The sequence below is a fragment of the Procambarus clarkii genome, chromosome 16, assembly GCF_040958095.1.
Source record: "Procambarus clarkii isolate CNS0578487 chromosome 16, FALCON_Pclarkii_2.0, whole genome shotgun sequence".
Lineage (NCBI taxonomy): Eukaryota > Metazoa > Arthropoda > Malacostraca > Decapoda > Cambaridae > Procambarus > Procambarus clarkii.
In genome coordinates, this window is record NC_091165.1 from 27,887,143 (window position 1) to 27,914,724 (window position 27,582).

General features: G+C 40.5%; 1 protein-coding gene across 3 annotated transcripts in view; it reads right to left on the reverse strand.

Moving 5' to 3' along the window:
• Positions 1–1,479: 1,479 nt before the first annotated feature.
• The window catches only part of LOC138365192 (myogenesis-regulating glycosidase-like), a 58,978-nt gene continuing 32,875 nt past the window's right edge, over positions 1,480–27,582 (reverse strand). The window contains exons 1-7 of one of the 3 annotated variants that reach the window (XM_069325393.1): positions 25,700–26,541; positions 16,228–16,344; positions 14,292–14,397; positions 11,303–11,431; positions 10,929–11,134; positions 8,369–9,857; positions 1,480–6,439 (exon numbers count right to left, since the gene is read on the reverse strand). In XM_069325393.1, coding sequence (XP_069181494.1) covers positions 6,041–6,439; positions 8,369–9,857; positions 10,929–11,134; positions 11,303–11,431; positions 14,292–14,397; positions 16,228–16,344; positions 25,700–26,337 — 3,084 coding nt within the window. In that variant the 5' untranslated portion in view covers positions 26,338–26,541 and the 3' untranslated portion in view covers positions 1,480–6,040. Of the gene's footprint in view, positions 6,440–8,368; positions 9,858–10,928; positions 11,135–11,302; positions 11,432–14,291; positions 14,398–16,227; positions 16,345–25,699; positions 26,542–27,582 lie in introns of those variants that run through there. The other 2 variants (XM_069325391.1, XM_069325392.1) reach the window with 2 other exon arrangements.

The following is a 27,582-nucleotide window of genomic DNA, read 5'->3' on the forward strand; positions in this document are numbered from 1 at the left end:
ATGATACACTGCTCTGCCCTCTTATTCGAGTAAATTATTCAGTTAGATGGAGATTTCTGTCAGGTGCAAAACAGAAATTGTTGTTCTTTTTCACAACAACCTTGTTGTTGTGCACAAGGACCTATTTCTTAGTTTAAATTTTATTCATAAAAGGGTGTTGGTATTCCCCGCAACAGCCAATCACAGGAAGGTATTTCTGGAAGCTCGGCCTCCTTATGGACTCAGCACATCGCTCTAGCTCATGGCTCTCTGTTTCATCTCTTGTATATACAAACTATGACTTTTTCGATTACTGTTATCATTAATAATATGAGATATAAAAGTTTTTACACAAAATGGCTAAATTCTGCCATTAAATGGACTTTGTCTGGTATACATACAAACATACACCAATTTATTACCATTCATCCATTATTAATTTCAAATTTAATGTATACTGTCTAGTTTTTTCCTCTCGCCATTACTTGGTGCAGTATTTGAAAGTTGTCTATTTATTTATCGATCTATCTATTATCTTGTATTTATATTTACAAGTTTCTGTGCTTGGAAGAAAACTGCAATGAATTAGGACTAATTTATTAAATAATATTATTTAGTATTAATTAATATTTACAATTATTATTAATTACAATTATTTATAGCTTAGTTACTTTCATGTAACTCGCAATCGTACGTTCTTAACTTTAATAGCCCAAATTAGCACATCTTGCTTTTAAATTAGCCCAAAAAGTAGCAAGTAGCAAGTAGTGTTAATGGTATATAATTATATACCATTAACACAAACAAAATTGTTAGTACACTATTTGTTAAAATTAATGAACGCATCTTTTTTGGGGGGAGGGACCAGTTTAAAGAGCCTGGCCTGAGGACAGATTGTGAGCAGTGGTGTAAAAGGCTAATGGGCTCAGGAAATGAACACTCAAATTCATTTAGCTAAACAAGTTACAGCTCTCATAGGCTAACGAAGGAACTTTCTAATGTTCTTTCGGTAGCTTTGCTCATTGGGTATGAATGTATTGGATGTTATGGGCTAAATTTCTCGGCTATCAGAATGTGTGGTTGAATCGCATTTATTATATATAACTATGCTGTACCCTCTTTCTATTTCATTGTTGTAACAACATGCAAATTATTAGCATCAGCATATGAGCAGAGAATTAATTTGAGTGAAATTCACAGAGCAGCTGTGTAGTTTGAGTATCAAACAGGGTTGTGCTGCGTAGGGTATCATTTGCTTCGAGAATTCAGCTAAGATGTTCCAGTGGCCATAAGATACAGATCTGTATTAAGATTGAAGATCTGTTGTAAAACATTTGGCACAAAGATGATCATCTCATAACATTATAATCAACCATTTAATTGCTTTACCTGATGGTTACTACCCTTAATATCTTTGGATGAGATAGAATTCTTATCAAATAACATACCATAACTTGGCAAAATTAACACTTAAGCACTAAGGAAAATTTAACAAACAAAAAAACTTTGGGGTTTATTTATTGCATATATTCTCTACATTTATTGTGAAACATATATTACAGCAATAAATTATATAAAATTTCTTTATAACCACATATTTTTGACATAAAGATTGCCCTGGAAGCACCACACATTTTATACAAAATATCATAATGTTGACAATATGACACTCATTTATGTACATCAGGCATAACCAACTCTTTTTTTTTTTTCTCTCAAAATATTTAGTGCCATATTTAATGACAAACACAGGATGGTGCCACAAAACACATTATTCACTTTTATGTGAACCAAGTCATTGGGTCATCCTGAAGTCCAACACTATTCAAATTGTAATGATTTTTGTTGTACAAGTATTAACTAATATAATAAATAATATCAGTAACTATTATATCTCATTTAATAATTTTAAATGCATAAAGTCATCACATAAAGAAATGCAACCAATTGCTAATCAGTCTATGTCTACATTTAATTTTGTTTGAGACAGTTATACTACCAAATTAAGTACACATTATTACATAACCAGACATTACAAAATAGATGGAATGTAGCATTGCAACTGAGGTTAGACTTCTCTCTCCAGTTATATGAGTTAAAATACAAGAAGCTGTTATACAAAAGATATGCTGATAATGCAAACTATTCTCAATAAAAAGTTATATATATAACAAATGCAGTCACTGTATACAAACATTAATGCATATTAGTAATTCTGATTCAGTTCACTTGTGTGATTAAATATTTTACAGGCATAACACAAAATCCTAAACTAGAGAATATAATATAAAAGATATTAAGGAAAAAGGAGATCCTTATGATGATCCTTTTTACAAGTATCTTATGAACAATCCAAATTATACATAAGATTGAATATAAAGTTATGCACTAAGTACAGTAACACATTCTGTTAGGTAAATTAACTGGCCTTTACTTGCCTTTAGAGGAAACTCTTACTACTTAGAAGCACAATAATTAACTGACACAAGAAAGAATCTCTCTTTTTGGCTCCTTTGTACAAACTTACACATAGAGGACATCATTGATATCACTGTTGTGATAGCAATGATAGTAATACAGCTATACGTATGGCAACATTCAAAGTTTTGTTGTTGATTGAGGGGCAAAGATCGAGGGACCGCATGCATTCAGAGTATAGTCCTAGTTAATGGCCTCTTGTATCATACTTTTCACTTCAGTCTTTTTGTTTCCTATTTGTTCATCCGGTCTTGCTTCACTTTGTGTAATGAGTCGTCACTTGTTGGAATCCTTTTTCGCTTTAGTACGCTTAGTAACTTAATTGTATTTATCACAAGGAAGTCAAAGATGCAGATGGACTGAGATGGCATAAAGAGCAACCAAAGAACACTAGGCACCGGTTGATGTAACAGGGAAAAAAGTAAAGAACATGGTACAAGCTGATGTAACAGGAAAGTAAGAACATAGAACACTGGTTGATTTAACACAGGAGCAAGAACATAGTATAGGCTGATGTAACATCAGAGTAAGTAAAGAGTAGAGGGGATTGACTGATGTAACACAGAAAGCAGAGAATATGGTACCAGCTGATGTAACACAGGTGAACAAGCAGAGAACAAAGAGTACTGGTTGATGAAACATGGAAATATGTACAGAACATAAGATATTGGTTTGTGTAACATGGGGGCAGGTACAGAACAGTATTTGGTTGGTGTAACAGATGTGACAAGAAAAGATTAAAAACTGCATGAATAGCTTATATACAAACGAAATGGCAAATAAAAGGCTGAGAAGCAGTAAAGAACATGAACAGCAAATGAATCATGAACAATTATTCATACACAAATTTTGTTTTGAATTACAAACTGTAACAGAAATGCTCAATAAATATCACATGCTACTGTTCAGTAAATATTCATCTGTGAGAAATGCAGTGTACACATTCAACTGACTTATATTTCATCGCTCAAAAAATTATATAAGTATTTTAGCATTTAATTTATGTACACCTATTTTGTATAAAAACATTTTCTAAATAATTCCACACATGTTATCCAGTACTGTAGTATAATTTAATACTACTTCTGAATTTTAAAATCCAGCTTGATAAAATCATTAGGACAAATGGGGGGACCTTTGACAAGCCACCGGCTTCCTGTCCTCAACGAAGCCATTAGAGGTAGTGGTCCTTATGTCCATTATGAACCTATACCCTGAGTCAAATTTGCACTGAATTTCAAATATATTTTCTCTTATATACTTAACCCATATACTGTACATAAAACTCTTCATTTGATTACTAATCCGGTATGCATTGTACATATATATGCATACAATATATACTTTTTTAATTCCATAATGAATTAATCCTACTTAATATGCGAACAAAATTCGTCAGTGAAAATCGTTTTGTCTGATTTGACATTTACAACCAGAGTCTTTAAATGTTATTTTATATACTATATACTCTTAGTTCCTTTATGCTTCCCTGCCTAGTTTCTTCCTTGACTCCATCATATATCATAATGAATTATATGCTACAGATATCCACAAATTGCTTCTGGTCTCAGTAACAAGATGAGCAAGTGTGTAAGTTACCATTTTATCATTTAAACATTAAATATGGTGACACATTGTATTGCCTGCACAGCTACACAGTACTACATGATCATTTGTTCTCTACAATTCTAGCTCCATCTTACTGACCACTAACTTTAAGAATGCAACATATTCAGTTATTACATTTATTTCATACAGATGTGTATCCAGTAATATTTGAGCCAAGTGACACTAATTAAACAAATATATAACATAAATGTATGTGTGTGTGAGATGTATGTATGTATGTATGTATGTATGCCTGAAGAGAATATGTACTATTCTCTTCAGAGAAGAGAATAAAAGGCATTCAGAGAAGATTTATATGTATAAAATATACTATACAAAAACTTAATACTTCTAGCACTGTAATTCATAAAATAAACATGTGGAAAACAATGTTATTTATAAAAGAAGTACAATTACCTAAGTATATATTAAATCACAACCATATCGAAATGTAACCAATGTCAACACAATTAAGTACTGTACTAGACAGCAGTCAACACACAGAAAATAATTATATACTATATCACATTAATTACTCAACATTCATGTATATATTTTTTGTTACCTTTGTTTGTGGCATGTTTTCAGGTTCCCATTACTTGGAACTTGCAGAGTATACATGCACAGTATACCTGTGTATTATACATGCATAATATGTATACATGTTATACATACACAATTATCTACATATATATGCATTTAAAGTATATATGGACAGTATGCATTTATAGTATATATATGCCCAATATGCAGCCTTAGTATACATGCCAAGTATGCATGTACAATATTCATGTAGAGAATATTCCCAGTATACATGCCATGCATGCATATGCAGTACAGTAGTCATGTAAGGAATATGCCAAGTATGCATGAACAATATGCATATACAATATTTATGTAGAGTATACATGCTGGCAGTGAATTCTGAATATTTTAAATCAGCTAAATATTTATAATAAGATTAGATTTATAATATTTATAATATAATATAAACAGTATTTATAATAGGGTTAGAGCTCAAGCCAAAAGGTAAGACTTGCCCCCAAAAAAATTATTTAAAATTTTATTTAATTTCTTCAAAAATTAAAAATATTTGTCAAAATTCCCACATTTGGTGCATACTGTATTTCTCAGATCAGAAAAGCATTAGCAACAAAACTTTATGTATGGGCTTTGCTTAATTAATGAGAAACATGTTCCAGCCCCATACATAAAAAATGTGATATCAGTGATAAAAAAAAAACAGCCATTACTTTACAGATATCATATTTACTTTACAGATATCACCTCAATGTGCAGTCCAGTTTTGCTGTATGCCTCCAACCGGTTAGCAACAACAATACATAGCTTTTTTCCCCCCTTCTCTATGCTGTACCTACTTACACTACATTGTTGCGGTCTGTTCCTCCAGGCTGTTGCGCTCTTTCCCTCTCTCCTCCACAAACGTGAGACATGGGGGGGGGTAATACAAATACATGAATGAATGAATAAGGTAAACTGGTATGAATTCTTATGTACAGTTAAAATATATACAGTTTTTACATTTGAACAAAAAAAAAGCAAGGTCTTGTTAGAGAATGCTTTTAGCATGTTCTCAATAAAATTTCATCTTTAATCAATAAAATACAAGAATTCAACACTGTCAAACTGAAATTAAATGAATTTTGTTTAATATGCTCTTAAATATTGAAATGATTGCCCCTTTAAGAATACAATAACATAAAGGCCCTCAGGTAAATTCAGGTAAACATCAGTCATTAATGTCACCCCTGACCCACTGTTTTTAACAATAATTTTGCAAACCACAAGTCTTGTTTTTATGAATTAAACTCTAATGAAGGTACTGTAATTTCCACCTTATGAATCCCATGAGACTACCAAGAAAATGTATGTCAATAATTTAGTTGGGAAACTATCTTTACAGTTTGACGAGTATTTTGATTACATTTTGAAAAAAAACAATTATTCTAGATGCTTATCGGGCATTACCCTCTACTGACTTAAGGGTAAAGTGTGGTGTTTTTGTTAAAGGAACTTTGTAATCTTTGAGCCATCGTCCTCCACGTCGTAAATTGCCATCAATTTCATCCTTCCAGATTCCTGTTGGGAGGTAAATATTTCGATTTCGTTTTCCTCTTTCAGTAACAGGTGCAATGAGTAGGTCTTCCCCTAAAATCCATTCATCATGCACCTTTGCAGCTTCAGTGTCATTTGGGTCAAAAAGTGCTAGGGGGTGAATTAGTGGAGTTCCCAGCTCAAGAGCATCTGAAACATTCTGAAGGAGGCGAGGAAGAACCATGGTCTTTCTTATCTCTATATACTCAGTCACCAAATTGACTACTTCTTTGTCGTACATATGTGGCAGCACACTGATCTGTTGGGTTATTTAACAAATTAGCTTAATTGTTCTAAATAACCAAAAACTAATAAAATTTTAATTTATGTGTTATGCGGGTATAACAAACAGATATGCTTTTTCATTTCTATGATGGGGAATGTCTGTATTAATAATCTTTTCACTTGCCATATTGACAAAATGTTGCCTATAAAATATGTACAGTATTTGTCTTCAAATAAAATAGCTGACTTAAACCTGGCTCTGGCAGGAGCTGCGGGTTAGAAACAGGTGGATTGTCAGAAAAACAATGGTGGTAAGGGAAAAAAAATGGAAAGTAAAGGAAACATAAGGAAAAAGAAATAAGGAAAAACAAAAATATGGTAAGTAAGTGGAAATACAGTACAATATTTATAATCTTTGTGAAGAATATATTTCATTTCAATATAAATTGACAGAGGTGATTACACTGGTGAAGATATATGTCTTAAGTACTAATATTGGGGAAGTGGGTAGTACACGATACAGTGTGAGTTTGAAGCACATGGTAGGAAACTATGAGGATGAAATTAGGTACATTTTGGTTTTACTTCTAAATAAAGCATAGGTTGAACAATTTTTTTTAATTCAGTAGGAACTCACTGCCTAATGAATTAAAAAATTGTCCAACCTATGCCTTATTCAAAAGTATAACCAAAAATTACGTAATGTCATCCTCATAGTTTCCCATCTTGTGCTACCCACTCACCCATGTTAGTACTTTAGATATTCAACATCATCATTATTATCTACAGTATTTCATCAATTTGTAATGTAGATACAGTATTATGAATAATAATAATAACTACATTATGATAATGAAGTTATTATAATAATAATGATAATGATAATGAAGATAATAATAATAACTACATTATGATAATGAAGTTATTATTATTATTTTATTACCTTTATTGTACATGTATAGCTTAAGGACCTGCCCAAAATACTGTGTGCGTGTGTTAGTGGCTTTGCAAGAATGTTACACTCAAACCCCCAATATATGTACTTTCTCAACCCAATGTACCTTCTTGTATAGAAATACTGTACATAAATACGTATCTGGTTTAAATGAAGTAGAGACTAGAGTGTGATGTGCTAGAAAATATAGGTTATTCAAGGGAAAGTATTGGTTTATTAACATAAAATCAAGTGAATGAAAAGATGGGTCACTATGCAAATGTGTGCTTCAAGGAAAGACAGCTGAAATATAAAAGCCTTAGATATACACCAAGATTGTTGAATTGTCTGAATGTCTATTGTAAATTGTCTGTGTTACTAGTCATACAAGTATTTGTGTGTACGTCTGGTAACATACTGCATGTGTAGAGGAAGGCATGTATATGTTTATCACTCAGATGTTCGGTAATATGCTTATTGTTTGTGATGTGTATTTATATATATATATATATATATATATATATATATATATATATATATATATATATATATATATATATATATATATATATATATATATATATATATATATATATATATGAACATGTTGTACTGAATGGGGTGAGACTACCTTGAGCTACCTCATCCCTTTGTGTGTATTTATGCCTCAATAAACTTATTTCATTTTCAATTAGATACACTGTATTTAGAAATGCTCAATTCAACATACATCATACATGAAATTAAAGATAAAGTATAAATTATGACATGCATTATTATTAAAATATAAAGGGAAATCTGGTGAAGAATTGCAAGGCAGAAATTCACTTCAACTGGTAATATGAGAAGACTGTTCAACCATAGATCTAATGAGTTATTCACAGATAATTTAGCATTATATTTGGATAACAAATTATTGAATAATGAGCAAGGGATATTGCAAAAAAGGGCTTCATAATCACTATGCAATAAATTATATGCAACATAAGACAAACACAGGATTGTGAGGAAAAAATGATCAGTACTAACCTGCATAGCTGGTAGAAATGTTGCAACTTGCAACCATCGTATATAGAGTTCTCGCTCAGGAACATGTCCATGTCTAGCTATGCCACCAATGGGTCCGACATCAACCAAGGAATACCCTAACATAGCCAGGGTTAAAACACGTGGCACCAGTGTTCCAAGACCTCTCCAGGATCCATCTGCTGTACCAAGTGTCAGGAAGGTTGGAGGCATCGGTGTAGTGACTGTCCCTTCAGTGCTCACAGGTGGTGATACAGCACTTACAGAAGCCATAAAATATACTAATATTGAATCAGGCCCTGGGAGGGGCATGTGATATTCATGAAATACAGGTAGAGCATGAGCATCTGCTGGCTGTAAATGGAAACGATCAATTTTGTACGATTTTTGCAGGTGTTGCAAGCGAGATGTAAACCACTTGGTTCCTCTCGGGTTACTAAAATCTGTAACCACTGAAGGATGACTCTCATCATAATTAGTCAGTGCAGGTAGCGAGGAGTTTTTCTGTCTCACCCAGAGATTTTCCCTAGTCCCACTATTGAACGCTGAAGCCCCAACACTAACAAAAGGGTGAATAGTGAGCGCCAGATGAAAGCCTTTATCTTTCAGTGTCTGTGCCAATAATGCTGGATCAGGAAATCTATCTGGGTCAAATTCTAGTTCACCAGGCTCACCCTGCCAGGAAGGTGGAAGTAATACATGCCCCTGAAGTCCATATTTTTTACTGAGAATACTTTCTACGTATTCTATTACTGCCTCTTGTGTGAGCTGCGGTCTATCAGGGGGCATCCATGGCACCCAAACAGGGTGCTCAAGTCTTTCTTGGACACGATCTTTTACCTCTTTTTTGAAGATTTCTTTTAATATTTTACGTGGCTTCCGTGAAACATTCATATGTCCAACAGCCTTTGGATGACCTAGCGGTGCTTCTGTATTTTGATTTTCTTCCACATAAGATTTGTGTGTGACAAGACTAGAGGAAGCTTCAACAACAATTTTTCTTTTGTTAACTGCTTCTTGGTGCATGAAATATATAAGAGAAGTCACATTGGGAGCTGTGCAGAGATGGTATTCCATTGTTGGTAATGGAGCTATCAGTGATGGGTATGGTCCAGTTTCTAAACATACTTGCCCATCATTCTCATAATTAATGGAGACTTGTCCACTGAAACTCTCTGGTAGGGTTAGAAGAGAAGCCCGATCAGAAAGCCACGTATGTCGTAAAAGTTGACCCCAAGAATCTCTTCCAAGTTTGCCGGTGACCATTCTTTCAGGTGCAATATTTGCGTTTGTGACCGGGAATCCACCCTCACTCATTTCCCCACCCCCCCACCATACTCCATGCTCTTTGTCTGCTTTCAAACAATCTCTAAGTTTAAATTCTTCATTTGCTGCTCCCCACCACACTGAGTAGCACTGAACATCACCTTGGGCATACAATTTGCGGAGCTGTAACTGAGCCAACCCAGTCCAGTCTAAACATACCATATCCCTGCAAGGAAAAACATTTATGTTACATGTAGATCACTTTTTTTTAATAACAAGCTTAGGTATACACAGCAATGTGCTGTTACCCTATTATGTATGAAAGATTAAACAGTCTAGATAAAAAACTAGCTACAAGTTCATCTAATATTTCCATCTCACAGGATGGTTAGTCATACATGGAATCAGGGAAGAAATTATTGGCCTCAATACAAGAACAAATCAGCTCTGACTAAAAATCAGGAGAGAACATGAAATAGCCTCCACTAGCAAAATCTGGGTACAACACAAAAATATCTTCCAATATTCCTGAGTGTAGGAAGTAATTACAGAGCTCAAAGTACCTCATACCATTTGGTCTAAAGTCACTTATAACAGGGCAATCACAGATATAGTGTTGGAAAGTATGTCCCAGCTCTTATTCACATAGTTTACAATTGGAATGTTCACTATTGGGGGATTCATTATCTGCAGCCATCCGCCATAGATATTGATATCCCAGCGTAATTCTGGCAATTACAATGTCACACTGTCTAGTGGATGTTTTACTCTCCCCGTACACATAATTCTCGGTTCTAAACATGTCATAGCTTTTTATAGTCTTGCTTTCTGGCCTTTGTGTGTGTCAGTAACTGCTTTTCTGTCTTCCCTAATTTCCTGAAATATTGCAGCTTTTACAGCAGAGATTGGAATGCCCATATCCAACTCACTTTAAGGCTTATCACATGCAGTTTTAGCTTCCATGTCTGTGTCATCATGCTGGACAATACCTATATGAGATGGTAGCCATAGAAATGAGACTGAAACTCTTGCTCTTTGCATTAATAATGTTTATAATGGATGTTACAACATTCCTAGTATCTATTTTGCATGTTGGGTTTTTAGGGGCCTGAAGAGCTGACTTTGAATCACAGAAAATTACTCCTCCACTGTTCTTCAGTGCATTAGTGGCAAGTTGTAGTGCAGCTAATTCTGCATGTGTGGAGCTAAGCCAGATATTCAGTCTCACACTTTGTGGTGTACAAAGTGTGTACAACATATTTCACCAACATATGTACACAGTACAAAATTTACTTACTCATAATCATCATCATCTGGTCTTTTGTGTGGCATAGTGTAATTGTGCCTTTTGAGGTAATGGAGATAATTTGTGCAGTCCTCAGGTATTGAGTTTGGTGGGAGGCTGCTCCCTAGATGTACTGTAGTGAGAGGCTTCCATTCTGCATTATAAATTTCCAGAATCCTTGGAGATTCATAGAACTTGATGCAGTTAAATATAGAGAGCTGCAGAGATGGAGAATACACAAGTATGAGACAACACAAATCTATGAATTGTGTTTACGAAATTGTTATACTATGTAGTATCGACAAATTTATTTACAAATAACATTTTTGTACACTTTCATTAACAATTTAAATATTGCAATAAATAAATAATGCAAGGTTTCTTACCTCAAGTAAGTGAAGATTGTAAAAGTATGTGGTGAGGGAGATGCCAAGTACAATGGTGACGAATAACAACACAACAAGCACCATCAGTCCAATCTCTGCCCGGGTCTTTGTGGCTGGTGTATTTGGTTTCTGTTGTCAGCAGAACAGAAACAATCATTTATGCAATAATCATCTAATCACTGTTAAAGTTAAGTCCTTTGAACCACTCGGTACATTAGGTTTGCACAATGAAATCACATGAAATATGATAATAGGGTCCCAGTAATGCAGTCAAGTTCACACACTCAACACACAATCAGGAATCCTGGGTGGGACAGAAATGACTGGTTGTGTTTCCTATCACCTAATGTCCCTGTAAACCTAGCAGTAAATAGGTACCCAGTAGTTAACTTCTTGTAGGGTTGCTTCCTGGGAAGGGTCAGTAATTCGACCTTGGGTGGACCTCGATATAAGCCTATTATGTATACTGTATATAATATATACTGTACTGACTGCCTGTTCCTGACACGATGAATTATGAATTATTTTCAGTGATAATTAATACTTAGTGTAAACTACAGGGTACTTTATTTTAGACCATTGGCTTTCAAGCTTAACAAGCCACAACACAGGACAAAATATTGGTGATGCTTTTTTTTTGCCTGAAGGGTTATAAATTCATGGAACTGCCTGCTCACTGAAGCCAAAACATTATTATAATAAAAATAATAATAACAATAATAATAATAATAATAATAATAATAATAATAATAATAATAATAATAATAATAATAATAATAATAATAATAATAATATTAAACAGAGAGAGTAATCACACTACTGTCATTGAATCAATGAGAAAATCCATACGAGCTGTGATGAGGATTCGGACCTATGCGGTGGATGTTCCCAAGCTAACGCTCTAGACAACTAGACCACGACATGGTCAACAGGATTGCAACCTGGAGTATTACTGCACCCACGAGGATTCCTTGAGGCTTCCACTGAAGCCAAACCAGGGCATCGCACAAACCCCCCATGCAGTAGTAGTTGCCATCCTTTTCAACCATGCTGTGGTCTAGTCATCTAGAGTGTGAGTCTGGGAAAACCCAGCACATAACTGCTGGCTGTCCTGCAGATTTCTCATTGATGCAGTCATGTTAGTGTGATTACTCTCTCCGTATTGAAAGAGGAGCATCAGAGGAAGAACATTCCTAGATGACAGAGTCAAGAGTGCATGGGGGGATTATGGGAACCCCTGGTTTGGCTTCAGTGTAAGCCTCAAGGAATCCTCGTGGATGCAGTAGTAACCTAAGTTGCAATCCTTTGATCATGGCATGGTTTAGTTGTCTAGAGCATGTGCCTGGAAACACCCAGCACATAAGTTTGAATCTCATCACGGCTCCTATGGATTTTCCCAATAATAATAATAATAATAATAATATTAATTCACATAGAAATCTCACTAATGTGATATATATATATATGAGAAAATCAACTGGAGCAATGAGGTAACTTGAACCAGTGATGAAGGTACTCCCGGCAGTGCACCTTACCCCTGTACCATAACATGGTATAAGTTATACAACCTGGAATTTTATTGAATGCACAGGAAGTCTGGAGGCTTCTTTTGAAGCCAGTCCAAGTTTTACATATAAACCCCATGCACTCTGGTGTAGGTTAAGTATGTTGATGAAGAACTTTACTTAAAACAGAGTGCATAGGGGGTTATATGTGAAAGTTGAACTGGCTTCAGTAGATGCCTCCAGACTTCCTGTAGTCAGCAGAATCTCCAGGTTGTATAACTATACCATATTGTGGTTTATGGGTAAGGAGGGGTTTAGGGAGTTGGGGGTTCTGTTACAGCCCTCTGTGAAGTGTTTCAAGTCAGGATTAGTATTGCAATGTAGTCTTGAAGACAGTAAACTGGAGAGTGACTTGGAGCTTTTTAAAGCTTTTTTATTTTGCATGTTTTATAATTTAAGTAAAGTTTTTGCATGCTGTTTGTTATTATTCAAATTGCTGATTTATGTTGAATAATTATATGCTTGAAGTAGTTTTCAGTCAAAAATCCCCATACACAAATATTGTTGGCGAAATATGGATAAATGAGTGAATAATATAGCGTCATCTGAGTGATGTACATAACAGTGGATTTTATAGAGCGTACATAGAGTTTTCAATAATTTTTTACTATAGGGCAATTACACTACATTACAAGTAATGTTCAATAAATTTTCTATGTGTATGCCAAGTAATTTTCGGTATCTTATTCTCTCAATTTGGGTGTTGCTTATTCCTAGCTCTGTTAGATTAACTACATTATTTCCAAATATTGTAACATGTAATATGCGTTTTCAGTGTTAAAGGTGAGTATGTTAGTAGTCAGTCACATGTGGACTTTTTTGAGTTGGGTATTTACTGAGTCAGTAGGGATAACTGGGTTAGAGTGTGAGAAAATGAAGGTTTTATCATCAGCAAATAGTATTGGCTCAAGGTGCTTCCATTTACCTAAATTTACATGAGGGCCACTAACACTCTAGTGGCTTCGATGAGGACAGGAAGTTGGCGGCTTGTCAAAGGTCCCCTCATTTACATATTTACAGGCTTAACCTTCAGGTTAAATCTGTAAATTCCTGAAGGTCCCTGAAACTTACAGCTAACTTAACAATCCCAGGGCTTGAATGTTCATCCACCCATGAAAGTTAAGGTTCTGTGATTTAAGAAATTAAATACAGCACTGAACCTATAATACATTTTGTCCGAAATGCTGTGTATATTAGTGTCTTTAGGCATAGTATGTACTAGCTCTATCTAGAGATCCAAAATTCTGTTTGTAACTCATTTTGAATGTATGTACTTTTACCTGAATAAACATTATTATTATTATATATGTATCAGTAATATTAGTAGTTTGTAATTAACATAAATAGGATAAAAACTTCTTAAGAATATTTACTAGTAAGCTTCTAGAAAATGTTGAATCTGCAAGCAACACCATTGCACTTACCCCCATTTTTTCTTGTATGAGTGATGAGAGAGAGTTGTGAGACGAGGGTTGTAAGGCCTTAGACTTGCTCTCCTCGCGGTTACCGCCTATGATCCCTCGCTGCGAGCTGGAATAATCAATTGATATAACTATTCAGAACTGGCATAACTCCTACTTGATACAAGACACTTCAACGGCAGTCGCTTCTAGCCATTCATATGCTCAACATATAGAAAAATAATGTCTCTTGATAAAATCTTGAGACCTGACAGACCTATTTTATATATTTTATCAATAAAACTGACAGCCACTTAATGTTTAATACAAAACTATTTTTAACTCAAAAGACGCTTGATAAAAGTAAACAGAAGGAATTCAATTCTACAACGATCAGGTGTGTGCAGGATAAAACTTATTTTATATTCATCAAGCGCTAAATATCATGTTTTATTGTATTGTGCATTGGTGTCGGAGGGACGAAGGCAGGGGAACAGGATCTGAGGTCCTCTGTATTCTGTAGTTAATGGTACTTCTTACACACCGGATACATGGGTCCCTAAACATCCTTTTGGCATACTATGCTTCGCTCAAGACTGCCATCTGGTTCTCTACTGTGTGTGTATATTTTACCAAGAGAATCCATCCTCTTGTTTATACACACCCAGCACTAAGCATGCAAATACATGCCTCTACAGTGTACCCTTTGAAGCTCCTTATTCTTGACGGAGCGACCTCCTGCATCCTCTTGTGCGAGGTATTTCTTAAAATCTTGAGGCATTAACATTGTAAAAGAAGCACCTTAAATATGTGTTAAGAGAATTCTGCATATGTATCTGACTGTGATGTGACATGAAGTGACTCGCCTGCTCCTCGTCCAGAGTAAGAAACACAAGGTTGAACAAAAAAGTAATAAGAATGAAGATCACTAACAGCAAGCACAAACAAGTAAGAAATACAAATGAAAGTAGAAAGATTAAAGGGCACAAGTGAGGGAAAAAGTCAAATACCAGGACTGGTAACAAGACCAGCATTGATTAAAGGTTGAGAGAAGAGATGAGGAGCAGGAGCCATGAGTCACTTATCCCACTAGACTGTAACCCAGGCCAGTGTTGGCTCTCTCTAGCCCAGGCCAGTGTTGGCTCTCTCTAGCCCAGGCCAGTGTTGGCTGTCTCTAGCCCAGGCCAGTGTTGGCTGTCTCTAGCCCAGGCCAGTGTTGGCTGTCTCTAGCCCAGGCCAGTGTTGGCTCTCTCTAGCCCAGGCCAGTGTTGGCTCTCTCTAGCCCAGGCCAGTGTTGGCTCTCTCTAGCCCAGGCCAGTGTTGGCTCTCTCTAGCCCAGGCCAGTGCTGGCTCTCTAGCCCAGGCCAGTGTTGGCTCTCTCTAGCCCAGGCCAGTGTTGGCTCTCTCTAGCCCAGGCCAGTGTTGGCTCTCTCTAGCCCAGGCCAGTGTTGGCTCTCTCTAGCCCAGGCCAGTGTTGGCTCTCTCTAGCCCAGGCCAGTGTTGGTTCTCTCTAGCCCAGGCCAGTGTTGGCTCTCTCTAGCCCAGGCCAGTGTTGGTTCTCTCTAGCCCGCATGTCTTACTGTACACGGCTCATTTGATTTGCTTACAATTAAGCAATAAGATGGTGCTAGAGAATACACATTAGCACAACTGCATTAGTATCATACTCCCATCACCAGCAAGGCAGCTGAGTAGGGTACATCCCACACCAGCCGCGTGCCTTAAGATGACGTATATATGTATGCCGTTACAACCCCGCTCCTGTGCCATATAAGTCCACTATGGGCTCACCATAGCCCGTGCAACTTGCAACTTTGTGTTCCCGGTAGCTGAATCTTCAAAACAACAAAACAAAATACCTCGTGTGTTTGTATAAAATGGTTAAGGTGATGTTTCTATCAGGATTTAGTGTTAGATGAAAGAACATAGATGTCAGCGCTAAAGACAGGTCACCACTTACTAATACATCTTGAAGTAGGCAGAGCGGTTGGAACATATAGTGTCATCCCACGACGTGTAATCATCTCCGCCAGGCTCCTCTTCTTCGTCAGATGTGTGTATTGAGGACGAGGCATCACTATACAAGCGAAGGAGGGCATGCCAGGTCAGGTGAGGTCAGGTGAGGAGTCATGCGAGGCAGGAACACACCCACAGGGGGGTAGAGGGAGAGACAAGACCACGCATTAGCTGGCTACAAGTCGCCATACCACAGCGCAGTAAGGTAGGTTTAAGGTATGAGGTGCTTATACGTGCACAGAATTAATTTCACACTGAAAGCAAACTGAGGAATTCACAAATGTTATTGCACAATTAACTCGCATGTTAAGAGAGCTTGCATGCTTTACACGTGGCATAATTTCATGGAACACATCATATCTACATGTGTGCGTAAATGTGTACTACTGATACCTCTATCCCTGGGCACCTTTATAAATAAAACAATACACAAAACATCAAGAAAAATACAAAGTACAGAATACTACACGTGAAGAATAATGAGTGGATAAAGAGTATTGATAATGAGGGCCAGGAATGCTGGCCACACTACCCAGCCGCAGGTTGCTGGGAATGTCAATGATGGCGGGTGAGCGCGCGTGAGGGCCCGAGGAACACACTACTCACAGCTAAGCTCTGCTTCATTACCATCCCCTCTCTCTCTCTTTGTGCCATTGTTGATATAATAAAATATACATTAAACTTGTGCAACTAGCTTATCAAGACTGCAACTTGCGTAGCTAAATAAATTTTGGAGGTTTAGTTCCTGACTTCGTTATGTACCACTAACCTTTTCTACTACCGCTCATAGGATAGGTATGGGGGGTCCACTAAGGCCTATAGGATGGGTATAGGGTGCATAGTGAATGAACTAAACTAAACACTGTTTGTGATTCTTCCTATGGCTAATTCACTGTCACTGTCACACACACACACACACACACACACACACACACTCTCACACACACACACTCTCACACACTCTCACACACTCTCACACACTCACACTCTCTCACACTCTCTCACACTCTCTCACACTCTCTCACACTCTCTCACACTCTCTCTCTCTCTCTCTCTCTCTCTCTCTCTCTCTCTCTCTCTCTCTCTCTCTCTCTCTCTCTCTCTCTCTCTCTCTCTCTCACACACACACCATTGTGAAGCCAGAATACAGATACACACGTGTGTTGAAGATGCAGATAACAACATTAAAAATAAATAGTGATTTACTCTGGATAAAATCTAATAAAACTGAGTCAAAGTGAAATTGACACAAGTTATCCCTATTAATCAATATTTTTATTATGAAAACCCGCACATCTATTGATCTTCAAATAAAGTTAGCATTCTAGACGCTACTACCCCCTAGGCTCGGGTAAAAGTACCTCTGGGAGTGTGCACCACCTGCTCTTGAAGACGTCACTGTAAACACTGCCAGCAGATCTATTCACATACGTCACTTTCGTCACTGTAACCAAAAGTGAAAAAATCGCCGAGTTCTGAGATAACACCATCATTGCTGTTCAAGAAATGGGTCAGTATTTCATTGGTTTTCAAGAAATGTGTGAGTACTTCATTGGTGTTCAAGAAATGTGTGAGTACTTCATTGGTGTTCAAGAAATGTGTGAGTACTTCATTGGTGCTCAAGAAATGTGTGAGTACTTCATTGGTGTTCAAGAAATGTGTGAGTACTTCATTGGTGCTCAAGAAATGTGTGAGTACTTCATTGGTGCTCAAGAAATGTGTGAGTACTTCATTGGTGTTCAAGAAATGTGTGAGTACTTCATTGGTGCTCAAGAAATGTGTGAGTACTTCATTGGTGTTCAAGAAATGTGTGAGTACTTCATTGGTGTTCAAGAAATGTGTGAGTACTTCATTGGTGTTCAAGAAATGTGTGAGTACTTCATTGGTGCTCAAGAAATGTGTGAGTACTTCATTGGTGTTCAAGAAATGTGTGAGTACTTCATTGGTGTTCAAGAAATGTGTGAGTACATCATTCATAATGACGTACTACCAGAAATTGTAGCCAAGTATCCAAAGTTTGCTTTACTGTAGGTGCCGCCTGCACGTGACTGTAAAGCTGCCGCCCAGTTGGGTGGGTGTGGAGCAGGATTAAATTTAAATTGATTAAATTTTGCCCCGAGGGGTGAGTTTATTGGGCAGCGCCACTCATCTTGTGAGTGGACACACTTAGTAACCGAGTAAATGGGTCACCGCAGATGTAAATTACCTTTTTATAGAGACTGTTGTGGTCTGCTTCTTGAGTCACTTGTAATATATAAAAAAGACTATTGATATTTGTATGTACATATGGAAGAATCAACACAGGATTTAATCTGAGCACTTTCGTGATTCTACACATTTTCAAGGAAAATAATTTCATTGTGACGTCATCAGGTGTATATTTATATCTGTTTAACAGGATGTCTGTTTGTTCAAGGTTGGAGGCTAAACGTTTGGGCTCGTCTTACTCACATTTCCAAGATAAATTATTTTGAGTAGGGGAGTGTCAGAAGTCAGTCAGTGATGGCTTTGAAAATATCGGCATTTATAGACACCGCTCCTCCCCCATGCGATTTTCATGAAGTCAGGTCTGAAATATTTGTTGTGTTTCCCATAGAGTTGTTGGGGGGGGGTTGTGGGACCATAAAGAGGGGGGGGGTAAGAGACCCGGGTACCCCTTCCAGCCAGATATAAAACAAAATTTGATCTCATATTTTGGGGAGGCTCACCATAGCCCGTGCTACTTGCCCCGCTCCTGTGCCAGGTAAGTTACGGGCTCGCCATAGCCCGTGCTGCTTGGAACTTGTGCCGAGTAGCTGAATCTATAACAACATATTTTGGTTAGGTTGGGTTGGCATGGGATGGGATGGGTTAGGTTGAGTTATGTTTACTGAAAGAGTAATGATGACTTAAGAGTGGTGAAATTGTGCTCAGGTCTTAGACTGTACTAGCGCGGCCTGAGACGCACGTCAACGTGATAACATCAGCGGTGGTGCCTTATGTGAGGACGGCATTCAGTACCTTGAACAAGGAGTCACTCAGAGCGTCCTGCACCACGGGTGTTGGGCAGGATGAGAGTGTGGAGGCTGACTCCACATATGGAGGGAGAGGGTAGTGGAGGCTGACTCCACATATGAAGGGAGAGGTAGTGAAGGCTGACTCCACACATGAATTCAAAACTAAGAACAACAGAACTCGAGGGACAAGTAACCAACTCCATCCTTTAACCACAGGCGTAAAAGCTGGCCCGAGAGCTGAAGCTCAACCCTTGCAGCCCAGCTAGGTGTGGACACACACACACACACACGTACGCGCAAGACAAGCAAAAAGTAACGTTTAAATAAATATAATCATTACAATGTGTGTGAGGCGGTGTCCCGGACCTGGTGGACGCTAATATGACAGAGGTGAGGTTGAGTAACGCAAGTGTGTGGCACTGTGAAAATAACCCGGCCAGCCATTGTTGTTGTCTTGGCACCTGGAGCCAACCGCTGTACTTTGCCAGCGCCAACAATTTAGTTTATTGTTAGGAGGTGTTTTTATCAACTTGAATACAATCGACGCAAGTCTCGTACAATTGGTGCCTTTCCCCGTGTCTACGCCCCCCCCCCCCTCCGCCCACCACTCCCCCCCCCCACTCCCGCCCACACAAGCTCATTTAGGTAAGTACAATAGCACAATAAACTCACAAAACCGTGAAATTCGCGATAAAATATTGGGACCACAAAATATTGGGGAGCCGGTCGGCCGAGCGGACAGCACGCTGGACTTGTGATCCTGTGGTCCCGGGTTCGATCCCGGGCGCCGGCGAGAACCAATGGGCAGAGTTTCTTTCACCCTATGCCCCTGTTACCTAGCAGTAAAATAGGTACCTGGGTGTTAGTTGTCACGGGCTGCTTCCTGGGGGTGGAGGCCTGGTCGAGGACCGGGCCGCGGGGACACTAAAAAGCCCCGAAATCATTTCAAGATGATTAAGATAACCACTTAATGGGCTCGAACCCGTGCCTCATGGAAGTCCAGGAAAGCAAGTTCGATCTCATAATGTGACCTTTAATATTTTCTGAAGGATAATAGAAACCTTGCGGTTATTGGTTTCAAAAGTGGGTGACACGAGAATGAGGAGACTTGTGAGTCGCTATTAAACCATCGACAGGAGCTAGAGCCCAACCTTGCAAGCACAACTAGGCGAGGACACGTGAGCAAGGAGCCGTGTTCTCCTCCCTGCCTGGGGATATGTGTATTTACTATTTGTGCCTACAGAATCGAGCTACTAGCTCTTGGACCCCGCCTTTCTAACCAATCTATTTTCCCTGTTATATCTACTACATATATTTCTCTCAAACACACACACACACATACACAGGCTGTGTGTGTGTGTGTGTGTGTGTGTGTGTGTGTGTGTGTGTGTGTGTGTGTGTGTGTGTGTGTGTGTGTGTGTGTGGATGCTTATGGAGGCTGATTCCATACACAGTTTCAAGTGTAGATATGATAGAGCCCAATAGGCTCGGGAATCTGTACACCTGTTGATTGACAGTTGAGAGGCGGGACCAAAGAGCCAGAGCTCAACCCCCGCAAGCACAACTAGGTGAGTTCATACACACACACACACACACACACGTGTGCATTAAGTCGTCTGATCACAACCGATGATCGCGGCATAAAATGTATATATTTATCACTCAGAAATTCGCGTAAAATGCTGATTGTGATATGTGTGTCTATATATATGTATGAACACGTTGTACTGAACGAGGTGTGAATAGCTTGAGCTGCCTCATCGCTTTGTCTGTATTTATACCTCAATAAACTTTTTTGAATTTGAATGATAATCGCGGAGGTCAATTCCCGCGTCAGGACAGAAGCGTTCGGGCAGCATTTCCTTTCACCTTATGCATCTGTTCCTCGAGTGCAAAGTCGTAATAAAGTTTAGTGCAAAGAAAACTATAGCGGCCGCTGTAGAATCCCACTCATCATAGTCCGAGCACCGCTCCTGTGCCAGGTAAGTCCACTACGGGCTCACCATAGCCCGTGCTACTTGCTCCGCTCCTGTGCCAGGTAAGTTACGGGCTCACCTTAGCCCGTGCTACTTGGAAGTTGTTCCGAGTAGCTGAATCTATAACAACATCCCTCTCATGTTAGGAGGGCGGGAAGTGCCGGCGACGAGGCTGACTATAGAGTCTTAGAAACGCAGAACACTTGACCCGCGGTCCTTATCACAGATTACCGCCGCTGGCTCCTCACCATCGTACCGATAACGCCGTAATCTCGTCCTCATTTCCAACAGAATTTTCAAATGTCAAATTATCTTAAATGCCGATGTAAATGGTTTTTAAAAGATAAAAATATGTGTAAAGTACAGTGTGTGGAGGGGCCTTAGCAGGGGCCCGCCTGCCGCCCCTCCGTCACCTACCTGAATGAACTCTTCCTGGGAACTACCTTGAGGTTACCTTGAGGTGCTTCCGGGGCTCAGCGTCCCCGCGGCCCGGTCGTCGACCAGGCCTCCTGGTTGCTGGACTGATCTATAGTGAACCCGACTCACCGCCGCCCTCTCGTCTAATACGTCGCATTTGTAACGGAATTGATCAATCCGTTAAAAAATACGACATACAAATACAAATATTGATTCAGGTAAAGTACATACATACAAGGTGAGATACAAAAGTTGATGGATTTATATAGATAAGAGCTGGTACATACGATGCCTAAAGCCACTATTACGCTATAGTGGCTTTTATATATTAGTATAAATTATAGTTGACGTTTTCTAAGCTTCGGTCTCGATAGGTTTGGTTGCTGCTTGGAGTCGTACGTTTTCTAGTTAGAAAAAAACAATTGTATTTTTTACGAAGAGGCAAATCGAGAGAATGAGTTGATATATGAGGCATGGACAAGGGTAGGTTGTACACATACACAGCACCGCTCCTGTGCCAGGTAAGTCCACTACGGGCTCACCATAGTCCGTGCTACTTGGAACTTATGTTCTGAGTAGCTGAATCTAAAACAACAACAGGTAGGTTGTGGAGCAGGATGCGCGCGCTTGACACTCCTCGCGCACTGCGCGCAGAACCTCCTGTCCACCTCATGAATCGCAAGCAGGCTAACCGCTGCGGCCAGCAACATAACCGACCCACTGGTTCAAGGAGCACTGCGTCACTGCGTCACGGCCAGGTCGCAAGTGTTACCACTGCAGAAGGACCAGGATTCACTCGGTGAGGGCATCGGGCTTCAAGTGTTGCATCTCGCCCCTCCAGGTGTCGCTCGTCCAGTGTGGTCACTTCTCTCGTAACATATCTTTTGCTTTTAAAACTATGGTTACATTTACGGGTTTTGTTTCCCGTCACTACAGCCGCCTTGCTGCTTCTTTACAAATATAATAATAATAATAATAATAGTAATAGTAATAAATATTTTATTTATATAAAAACATAGGACTCGATTACAGTGGTTATTTGGTAGGTGCAGTATTTTGATATTTAATAAGGCAATTATTAGCAGCATTCCGGCCAGAACTTGACACAGACGTTTGTTGACATTATTCACAGTCCTCATCAGGATACACCTATCGGCGGTCCAGCGCCATGACACCTTATTCCTTTGTGCCCTTGTTATATCTACATACACAACAACGGATGGTGGCAGACTACTAATTCCCCTTGTGGTTGCTTCCTCTTGCTCACGGGTTTTTCACTCAACACTCAAGAGGTGTTTCCTCACAGCCTATCATCTAGCCTCCGCCAGAGTCCTCTGGCCCTTTACGCTCAACATTTTGAATATTTCATATTCTTCTTCTTCTCTGACAATTGCCCTTATTATCTTTAACCATTTTATCACCTGTCCTCTCTTTACTGTTGACTGTAACTCTGTGAGGCTGAGCTCTCTCACCCCCTTCCCCCTGGCTGTACCTGTGTCTCCTTCTCTGTTCTAGGACAAGTCTTGTCTCTCCTCTGTTCTAGGACAAGTCTTGTCTCTCCTCTGTTCTAGGACACGTCTTGTGTCTCCTCTGATCTAGGACAAGTCTTGTGTCTCCTCTGATCTAGGACAAGTCTTGTGTCTCCTCTGATCTAGGACAAGTCTTGTGTCTCCTCTGATCTAGGACAAGTCTTGTGTCCCCTCCTCAGCTCTCGGACCAGTCACGTGCCTACAGTCTTGTCTAGCAACACCTAAGCACAAAATCTTTAGTAAATACACTCTTACACGCAAGATTTATTGACTGATCAAATATATAGTGAGGCAGGTGCGGCGCCCTGGCACAGTCGCCTCTGTACGCCCTCACACACTCATAAACTGTTAGTGGGGGGGGGGGATGGGGGGGGGGCGGCGGGGCGGCACTCACACACTCACAAACTGTGAGTCTGGATGAGTATGAATTCTGAGTATGGATGTGAAGTGTATTGCGGGCAAGTGAGAGAGACACCAAGCTTCCTAAATGCTGATGTGTTCCATCCCCAGCCTCTTGATCTCTTACATCTGCATCTCAAGATGCAGAATTAGAATCCCAACTTGTTCCCCCTTAAAAGAAAGAACCGGAGGAGACTATGCTCTGTAATCCGACAAAGCTCACCGAGTTTGTCCCCAAGGGCCTCAGTAGACTGGTGCCCAGTCATTCATCACACGAGCTTTAGAGGTTGAAGATGAAAACGAAATGCAGTTTAAGTGTTAACATTGGCGTCCCTCGCCCCTCCCCTCAGCCTCAGACACTCCTAGAAGCCCAGCAAGGGTAGGTACGAGAGCTTGAGGCCAACCCGGGGTAACAAGGGAGGTGTATGGAACCATGTTGACCAGACCACACGCTAGAAAGTGAAGGGACGACGACGTTTCGACTTGAGAATTGGCCAGGACAGACCGAAACGTCGTCGTCTCTTTGCCTTCTAGTGTGTGGTCTGGTCAACATACTTCAGCCACGTTATTGTGACTCGTCGCCTGTGTATGGAGCCAAGCAGACTCGCGTCTAAGGGTAAACATTAGACAAGAACCAATTGGAATATTCGCCCTCTGAAGCCCGCATGACCCCGGTCAGAACAATAGTAGTCACACTCTTCAACTGATTCATCGTCCATTGAACTGGTGTTTACACCCTGTCCTCATACCAGAGACGCGTGTGGCGGCCAATGAGTCGCAGCTGCTGCTGGACACACTCAACTTCCAGATGAAAACATAAGGTAATTGTCAGGAGAGAGCGCTATGCCAGTGTGAGTATATAGCACATGGAAGGAATATGAGGACAAGGAGCTGGAATATAAGGACAGAGGTTAAGGAACAGTGCAAATCCACTTGGGCCATCGGGGGACGAACCCCGACTCTGTATAGGCCGGTGGAACGCCGACACTGTAAAGACCGGTCGAACGCCGACTCTGTATAGGCCTTCTCTCTACCGACCAGTGCAAGTTGAATAGAGGGGTGGCCAAGCACGACATACATAATGGGGTAGCAACAGCTCAAGTCTCGTCCTTCCCCCAGTATAATTTGGCAAGGGCGAGCCTACCAGGGGCCCCAAGACACCCGCCAGCACACAGCCTGCCGGGGTCACCCACACCTCACTCCCACGTGAAGGTTCCCGCCACGGGGGACACACCACCAACCAGGAGGAAGGTATTAGGTAGCGTTAGACCGGCCATAGTAGGTCGATCACAAGGTACCAGCTGGGAGAGGTAATCCTTCAGGAGTCAGGACGAGAGAAAGATCTGGGAGTTGATATTACACCAGACCTGTCCCCAGAAGCCCACATCAAAAGGATAACGTCAGCGGCATATTCAAGGCTGGATAAGAACTGCCTTCAGAAACGTGTAAGGAATCCTTCAGAATCTTGTATACCTCATATGTCAGACCAATACTAGATTATGCGGCTCCAGCGTGGAGTCCGCATGTAGTGAAACACAAAACGAAGTTAGAAAAGGTTCAGAGGTATACCACCAGGCTAGTCCCCGAGCTGAAAGGAATGAGCCATGAGGAAAGATTACTGGAACTGAACCTCACGACACTGGAAGACAAAAGAGTTAGGGGAGACATGATTTCTACCTACAAAATTCTCAGAGAAATTCACAGAGTAGATAAAGATAAACTGTTTGTGGTACGCGAACAAGGGGACACAAGTGAAAACTGAATACCCAAATGAACCACAGGGACTTTAGAAAGAGCTTTTTCAGTGTCAGAGTAGTTAACCGGTGGAATGCATTAGGCAGTGATGTGATTGAGTCTGACTCTATAGACAGTTTCAAATGTAGATATGACAGAGCCCAGTAGGCTCAGGAATCTGTACATCTCTATTAACAATAGAGAAGCGGGACCATAGAGCCAGAGCTCAACCCCCGCAAGCACTACTAGATGAGTACACCCCAGCATATACGTCCCTCACACCCTCAAAACACTCAACACTTCACCTGCCTCACACCCTCACCATTGACACAGACTCAACACCTCATAAACCCTCAATTTCCTACCATATCTCCTCGTTCTTGGGTGGCGCGCGGAAGAGCGAGGGGAGTCGCACCACCTCCACTACCACAGGAGGGAGCCTGCCTCTTACACCCGCGGCCACGGAGTTACTCTGAGACACGCTGTCGTTCTCTGCTACGGTGTTACTGTGAGACGCAATGCTGTCCTCAGCCACGGTAGAACTGTGAGGCACGGTGCCGTCCTCTGCTACGGTGTTACTGTGAGATGCGCTGCCGTCCTCTGCTACGGTGTTACTGTGAGACGCAGTGCTGTCCTCACCTACGGTAGAACTGTGAGGCACGGTGCCGTCCTCAGACACAGTGTAACTGTGAGGCACGGTGCCGTCCGTGTTACTGTGAGCCACGGTGCCGTCCTCAGTCACTGTGTTACTGTGAGGCGAGGTACCATCCTCAGACACAGTGTCCACGTAAGGTATAGTGCCATCCTCAATCACCACAATGTCACTGTAACGCGCGGTGCCGTCGTCGGCTACGGTGTCACGGTAACGCACGGTCTCATCCTCAGTCACGGTATCCATGTAAGGGATAGTGCCGTCCTCACCCACGATGTCACTATGACACACGATGCCGGCCTCCACCTCCTCCTCCTCTCCGGAAAGCGAGACTTCCTCGAGAGACGCCATCTCTCTCCCCCGGTCAAGAGCCGCTCCCAGAGTGTCCTCTGGAGACAACCTCGAGGTAGATAACCTCTCCCGAGCCGCCTTCAGGAAGAAAACGTATTTAGGGTGGTAGCGGGACGAAAGAGAAGGGAGAGGCGTTCCCTAGGGCGAGAGTCCCGCACTAGACCCAGCGAGTCACTGGTCGGCTCGGCCACCCCCCACGCTGGACCAGGCACCTACCTCGATCGCAGGTGATGTCATCATTATCTTCTTTATCTCTTTATCTCTTGCTAATAATGTTTCCTCTTGGACTAGAGTCATTACAGAGGCATTATCTTTAACCCCCTCTCTTTTACTATCTCTCTCTCTCTCTCTCTCTCTCTCCTCTCCCGGCCTGCCCCCTCTCAATATATATATACAGCCCTTACACACACACACACACACACACACACACACACACACACACACACACACACACACACACACACACACACACATACACACACACACACACACACACACACACACACACACACACACACACACACACACACACACACACACACACACACACACACACACACAATGATCTCCCAGAGGGTATAGATTCGTTCCTCTCAATGTTTGCCGACGATGCAAAAATTATGAGGAGGATTGAAACAGAGGATGATAGTAGGAGGCTACAAGATGACCTGGATAGACTGAGTGAATGGTCCAACAAATGGCTGTTGAAGTTCAACCCGAGTAAATGCAAAGTAATGAAACTAGGAAGTGGAAACAGGAGGCCAGGCACAGGATACAGAATAGGAGATGAAGTACTTAATGAAACAGACAGAGAGAAAGATCTAGGAGTTGATATCACACCAAACCTGTCTCCTGAAGCCCACATAAAGAGAATAACGTCTGCGGCATATGCGAGGCTGGCTAACATCAGAACGGCGTTCAGGAACCTGTGTAAGGAATCATTCAGAATCTTGTACACCACATATGTAAGACCAATCCTGGAGTATGCGGCCCCAGCATGGAGCCCGTACCTTGTCAAGCACAAGACGAAGCTGGAAAAAGTCCAAAGGTATGCTACTAGACTAGTCCCAGAACTAAGAGGCATGAGTTATGAGGAAAGGCTGCGGGAAATGCACCTCATGACACTGGAAGACAGAAGAGTAAGGGGGGACATGATCACAACCTACAAAATCCTCAGGGGAATCGACCGGGTAAACAAGGATGAACTATTCAACACTGGTGGGACGCGAACAAGGGGACACAGGT